The following is a 7500-nucleotide window of genomic DNA, read 5'->3' as shown; positions in this document are numbered from 1 at the left end:
AATGCCATCCATTCCATACCATGGAAATCAGAAATGATTAACAGATAAACGAAGAGATAGTGTTATAAACAGGTGGATACACAGACGGATACAAGTATGCGTGCATGACTGGAAATACATATACATTTGGATGGATACAGACGTACGTATTCATGTATACACAGATACACACATCTATAAACGTGGATAAATAATCACTTACACTTATCACCTGATTTGTATCCATAAGATAAAATTATATCATAATGAAAGCAAAAGTGTTACATACAAATACATATTCCCCTGCAGTGAACTGTGTCAGCTAACATTTACGTACTGTGTGCAAACAAAACGTGCAGTATGAATTCACATGTACATACTTACAATCCGACTATTTAGATACACATACAAAGAGAAAAACACACACACAAAAAACAAAAAAACACACACATATTTGCTGCTCATTAGTATGGAATAATTAACAGAGTTTTTAAACAAGAAGATAAAGGGGAAGAGGAACAATCAGAAATAAAACCAAAAAATAAAAATAAAAAAAATAAATAAGAAACATTACAACGAAAGCCTCTCTCTCTTCAACAGTGAGGTTAGATCTTCTACTTCTTCTTCTGCGTTCGTGGGCTGCAACTCTCACGTTCACTCGTATATACGCGAGTGGGCTTTTACGTGTATGACCGTTTTTAACCCGCCATGTAGGCAGCCATACTCCGCTTTCGGGGGTGTGCATGCTGGGTATGTTCTTGTTTCCATAACCCACCGAACGCTGACATGGATTACAGGACCTTTAACGTGCGTACTTGATCTTCTGCTTACGTATACACACGAAGGGGGTTCAGGCACTAGCAGGTCTGCACATATGTTGACCTGGGAGATCGTAAAATTCTCCACCCTTTACCCACCAGGCGCCGTCACCGTGATTCGAACCCGGGACCTTCAGATTGAAAATCCAACGCTTTAACCATTCGGCTGTTGCGCCCGTCGAGGTTAGATCATTAATGTGACATTATTTTGACATGTTTTGTGGTGTAGTTGTTTTTGTTTTTTTTTTTGTTGTTTTTTCTTTCACTGTCTCAGTCTCTCACTCATTTTCTTTGTCTCTCTTTCTTGTAGTCTGGGTTTGTTTTTTTCTAGTTGTTGATTTTGTGATCTGTTGAAACAAAGCTATGCTGTGAATGTTATACGTGGAGAGAGAAGAGGGAGAGTTAGAGAGAGAGGAGGGTGGGGAGAAAGAGAGAGGGGGAAGAGAGAGGGAGGGGGAAAGAGGGGGGGGGAGACAGGAGAGGGTGCGGGGGAGGGACAGTATCAGTAGCTCAAGGAGGCCTCACTGCGTTCGGTCAAATCCATATACGCTACCCCACATCTGCCAAGCAGATGCCTGACCAGCAGCGTAACCCAACGCGCTTAGTCAGGCCTTGAGAAAAAAAATGATAATAATGATAATATTATTATTATTATTATTATTATTATTATTATTATTATTATTATAAATTATATTTTTTAAACTATAAATAAATAGATAAACAAATAAATAAATAAATAAATAGAAATAAAATAAAATAAAATGGGAGGGACAAAGAGGAGAGTAAGAAAGAGAGAGAGGGTGGTGGTGGTATGGGGTCGGGGAGAGTGAGTATGTAGAGAAAGAGTATGAAAGAGATGCAAGCGCACAAGCTCTCTCTCTCTCTCCCTCTCTCTCTCTCCCTGAATGCCAGTGTTACTGGTAGTTTAGAATGTATGACGTGCAGTGAATTAACATTATACTCAATCTGGAAAATGACCTCAAGAAGAAAAAAAAAAAAGTTCGTACATACTGTGTTTAAAATGATTTTACTACATAGTCTGTATATGAACTGTTGGATTACCCACTCCCTCTTCCCCCCTCCCTCTTCCCCTTCCCTGATGTGTATGTATGCCTATGGCCGAAACACATTAAACCATCTGAATCTGAAGCTGAATATCTCAGAGAGAGACCTCTGAACTCTAGTTTCATGAATAGGCCCCAGACCTCTGTCATTGAGGGTGGTTACAAAATCTTAGTCACTGAAGGACAGTTTCAGAGAGAGAGAGAGGGGGGGGGGGCGGAGAGGAAGAGAGAGAGGTGGGGCCTGGAAGCGGTGAGAAGAAGCAGAAGGAGGAGTGAAGGTTAACAAAAGAGAGGTCGAATGATGGGAGACAACAACGAACTCCTAGCTTCAAGACATCAAGTCAGCATCCAGGGACGTTACTCTACGAATGACACTACACCACCACCACCACATCCCGCCCTTGAGACAACGTGGCTGCTTGATCCCCTGAAGAATTCCAGACATCAGGGGTGAGGGGAAGGAGGGGTGTGTGTGGGAGGGGGGGGGGGAGCGGGGGGGTCTGGGGGGGGGGGGTGTCTTCAGCTAAGAAGACTTAGCGGGAGTTGGGACCGGAGAGCACAGAAACAGTCAATAGAGTGATGCAAACAATGAGGAGTGACGGCCTAGAGGTAACGCGTCCGTCTAGGAAGCGAGAGAATCTAAGCGCGCTGGTTCGAATCACGGTTCAGCCGCTGATATTTTCTCTCCTTCCACTAGACCTTGAGTGATGGTTTGTGCTCTAGTCATTCGGATGAGACGATAAACCGAGGTCCCGTGTGCAGCATGCAATTAGCGCACGTAAAAGAACCCAAAGCGACAAAAGGTGTTGCTCCTGGCAAAATTCTGTAGAAAAATCTACTTCGTTAGGAAAAAAACAAATAAAACTGCACGTAGGAAAAAATACAAAAAAAATGGGTGGCGCTGTAGTGTAGCGACGAGCTCTCCCCTGGGGAGAACAGCCCGAATTTTCCACAGAGAAATCTGTTGTGACAAAAAGAGAAATACAAAATGTAAATAGTGGGACACAAACACAGAGACTGAAAGAAAAAACGCGCCAAACTATACTCTCCAACCCACTCAGACAAGAGACGAAAGAAAAAGAAGAAGATGATGAAGAAGAATGTCATCATTATCATTATCTCCATTTTATCTTAACGTCTTGACTTAAAGGAAATCAGACTCCTTCGTGGAACAACTGCACCAAAAAATAAATCAAAATGAAAATAAATGAGTAAAGTAAAAATTAATGAAGTTTGATTTAATTTAATTCAATTCTTGAATGAAATCGAATCAACTTAAAGCAAGCGAACAAACAAGAACAAAAAAAAAAAAAAAAAAAAAAAAAAAGGGAAAAGTAATTTGAAAACGGGAAAATCCCCTTGTCAAGTGTCAATAGAACGTCGACAGAGTCGGTGACAACAAGAAGATTTTTTTTTTTTTTTTTTTTTTTTGGGTGGGGGGGGGGGGGGGGGGGGGGGTGGGGTCTTATAATTTAATTCATTCATGTATTTATTTTATTCATGAGTTCATGACCCCGCGCACAGCATGGAGCTTATGCGTCTGTCAAAAGACAGTAGGCGACTGGATGAAGGTGGAGGTGGGGTGGGGTGGGGGATGGAGAGAGAAGCGTGGAGGTGGGGGGGGGGTGGGGGGGGGAGGGGGCGAGGGGGGTGGGGGTGTAGTAAGAGGGGAATACAGGAACCCGATTCACACGTCTGTCAACAGAACAGAAGACACAGCTCACAGCTCCGTCTGTGTCTGTGCTCCCCCGCCCCCCTCCCTCCCACCACCACCCCTCCCCTCCTGAATTCCACAGACTCCTGTTTTTTCGGTCTTGGGTTCCAAAAACTTCTGTCATCCGGTGATACAGGGAGACAAAGGAGCTAGCTAAGAGCAGACAACAGACAAAGACAACAGACACAAACAACAAAAGACACACACACAGACAAAAGAGCCATCAAAGAGGACACAACAGACAAAACCAACAGACACAAACGAACAAAGAACACATAGACACAAAGGAGCTAGCTAAGAAGAGACAGCAGACACAACAGACATAGACAACAGACCCAACAGAACAAAGGACACACACAGACGCAAAGGCAGCCAGATACGGAGAGACAACAGACAAAGGCAACAGATACAAAAGAACAAAGAACACACACACAGAGGCAAAGGAGCTAGCTATGAAGAGACAACAGACATAGACAACAGACGCAACAGAACAAAGGACACACAGAGACACAAAGGTAGCCAGATACGAAGAGACAACAGACAAAGGCAACAGATACAACAGAACAAAGAACACACACAGACAAAGGAGCTAGCTGAGAAGAGACTACAGACACAACAGACATAGACAACAGACACAACAGAACAAAGGACACACAGAGACACAAAGGTAGTCAGATACGAAGAGACAACAGACAAAGACAACAGATACAAAAGAACAAAGAACACACACACAGAGGCAAAGGAGCTAGCTAAGAAGAGACTACAGACATAGACAACAGAACAAAGGACACACAGAGACACAAAGGTAGTCAGATACGAAGACACAACAGACAAAGACAACAGACATAAAAGAACAAAGGACACACAGAGACACAAAGGTAACCAGATACGAAGACACAACAGACAAAGACAACAGACATAAAAGAACAAAGAACACACGCAGACAAAGGAGCTAGCTGAGAAGAGACAACAGACATAGACAACAGACGCAACAGAACAAAGGACACACACAGAGACACAAAGGTAACCAGATACGAAGAGACAACAGACAAAGGCAACAGATACAACAGAACAAAGAACACACACACAGAGGCAAAGGAGCTAGCTAAGAAGAGACAGCAGACACAACAGACATAGACAACAGACGCAACAGAACAAAGGACATACACAGAGAGACAAAGGAGCTAGCTAAGAAGAGACTACAGACACACAAACCAGACAAAGACAACAGACACAAACGAACAAAGGACACACACAGAGAGAGAAAAAAAGGAGCCAGCTAAGAAGAGACAACAGCTACACTCACAAAGAAAATAGACACAACAAAGACAACCGACACAAAAGAAAACAAAGGACACACATACACACACACACACACACACACAGAGACTGACAGACACAGAGGTAGCCAGCTAAGAAGAGTCAGCGGAAGGAGCCGGAGCTGGAGCGGGAGGCGGGGACTGGGGTGGGGGGTCGCCCTCAAAGCGCAGGAAGTTACGCCCTAAGTGTTTGCTCATGGCCAGTACGGCCCCGTTCCTGCTAGGGTCCTTCACCAGGTCGAAGAACGCCTCCGCCACCTCCTCCACCCTGTTCCAAGACAGCACAACACATGCACACGCACGCACGCACGCACGCACACACACACACACACACACACACACACACACACACACACACACACACTGAAATTAGTTTTGTGGTATTTAGAACAATATAATTTTGGCAATGATGATCCCATAAGCTCCACATTCGTCATTATTATCGTCGTCGTCGTCATCAGCATCATCGTCATTGTCGTCATAACAAAGTAACATAAAAACTCGACTCTTTTAAAAGGTAGACTCGTGGGTCTGGTATACTCGTGATATCGTATCTAAGATAGATAGATATATATATAGATACACTAAACACTGAACACTGAACACTTTAATGTCAATAGCTTTACAGCCCTAATGACATGGGGGTTCATAATACAAATAACAACATGCATCAATAGTAATAATATTGATGAAAACCAAAACCAAAACGAAATCAATCAATCTGTGCAACAAAGTGCAGTTCGACCATCCATTCAAAGTAATGGCATGTAGTGAGAAATAAAAACAAAAACATATATAAATGTATAACATAAATATTTTCCATATGAGAGTGACAACACAGATTTCACTTTTCACAATGAGCAACACCTGATACTATTTTATTATTGTTGAGTTTTTTTTCGTCGCATGTTATTCGCTTCTGCAATATATTTTGCAAGTGACTGTAGTGAAGTTTCCTGATTTAAATTAAGCACTCCAAAAATATCTTCATACTTTGCTGAATTTGTTTTAAATACAACACATTTTTCTCGAATATCGTCATAAGCTTTACAACTAAACAAAAAATGTAACTCATCCTCCCTTGAATGACCGCACATCGGACAAGGGGAGAGTAACGAGGGCTCAGTCTGAAACCACTTTTCATATATATAGATAGATAGACAGATAGGTGCGGTGGTATAAGTAATAACGCGAGCGCCCAGGAAGCGAGAAAATCTTAGGGCAAGGCTTCGCCAGAATCTCTCACGCGCCTGAATCTTCTTCCACTAGACCTTGAATGGTGGTCTGGACGCAAGTCGTTCGGATGAGACAATAAACTGAGGTCCCGTGTGCAATATGTACTTAGCGCACGTAAAAGAACCCCGGCGGCAACAAAGAGTTGTCCCCGGCAAAAAGCAAACAGAAAAAAAGAAAAAAAATATATATATAGGTGTTTGTAAAGTGCTTAGAGTATGGTCTTTGACCGAAGATAGGTCCTTTTTAAATGCCCTTAGGTCCTTTTTAAATGCATTTAGGTCCTTTTTAAATACCATCAGGTCCTTTTTAAAGACCCATACCTTCTTCTTCTTCTTCTTCTTCTTCTGCGTTCACTCGTATGCGCACGAGTGGGCTTTTACGTGTATGACCGTTTTTACCCCGCCATGTAGGCAGCCATACTCGTTTTCGGGGGTGTGCATGCAGGGTATGTTCTTGTTTCCATAACCCACCGAACGCTGACATGGATTACAGGATCTTTAACGTGCGTATTTGATCTTCTGCTTGCATATACACACGAAGGGGGTTCAGGCACTAGCAGGACTGCACATATGTTGACCTGGTAGATCGTAAAAATCTCCACCCTTTACCCACCAGGCGCCGTCACCGTGATTCGAACCCGGGACCTTCAGATTGAAAGTCCAACGCTTTAACCACTCGGCTATTGCGCCCGTCAAAGACCCATACCAATCAACTAGTGTCTTGGTCTTGTGCTGATGTCAACATTATGAGGAAAGTATATATTATATAAAACATTATAAAACAAAGTGATAACTGCAACAACTTCAAAACATCTGGATTGTAAAAAGAACAATTTCTCTGGCACATTTGCTTCGAAATCTCAATGAGATCATCAATTTTGATAATGTCAGTCTCAGTTTAATGTCAATTTAATCTCGAGAGTATTCAATGTCAACGAACAAGAGATATATTTGAAATAAAAATATAGCAGACAGGAGTATGTAAAGGTGAAGCAGGGAATTATGTAGTGATGTAGTTCTATTCGAAAATATCCCTGAGGCCGTTACGAAGGTCAAACATACTTTCAAAAATAATATTCGGTATCGTTTCATACGGCCTAGATTCATTTCCGGATAAGACCATTACCAGCTGCTATTTTAGAACGCTGTGACAATAAGAAAAGGTGTGGGTCAAGAAAAAACGGGTTATTTTCAGTCAATGTAGATATTTCCCGTCTACTATGTCAAAGCCTGTAAACCATACACCCAGTATTTTCTGAAAAAAAAAAAAAATCGATTGTCTTCCGTTTTTGCGTGTGTGTGCGCGCGCGCGTGTTCGTGTTTGTTCGTGTTTGTGTGTGTGTGTGTGTGTGTGTGTGTGTGTGTGTGTGT

The 7500-nt window shown here is 42.4% G+C and overlaps 1 protein-coding gene across 2 annotated transcripts in view; it reads right to left on the bottom strand.

The window, feature by feature from the left end:
- Nucleotides 1-3527: 3527 nt before the first annotated feature.
- Nucleotides 3528-7500, bottom strand: part of LOC143286043 (15-hydroxyprostaglandin dehydrogenase [NAD(+)]-like) — a 107842-nt gene continuing 103869 nt past the window's right edge. Inside the window, exon 8 of one of the 2 annotated variants that reach the window (XM_076593573.1) lies at nucleotides 3528-5162. In XM_076593573.1, coding sequence (XP_076449688.1) covers nucleotides 4988-5162 — 175 coding nt within the window. In that variant the 3' untranslated portion in view covers nucleotides 3528-4987. The remainder of the gene's footprint in view (nucleotides 5163-7500) is intronic. The other variant, XM_076593572.1, reaches the window with a different exon arrangement.

This window comes from Babylonia areolata, chromosome 9, assembly GCF_041734735.1.
Source record: "Babylonia areolata isolate BAREFJ2019XMU chromosome 9, ASM4173473v1, whole genome shotgun sequence".
Lineage (NCBI taxonomy): Eukaryota > Metazoa > Mollusca > Gastropoda > Neogastropoda > Buccinidae > Babylonia > Babylonia areolata.
Note: the sequence above shows the minus strand (reverse complement) of the source record. Positions and strands in the feature narration are given on the sequence as shown.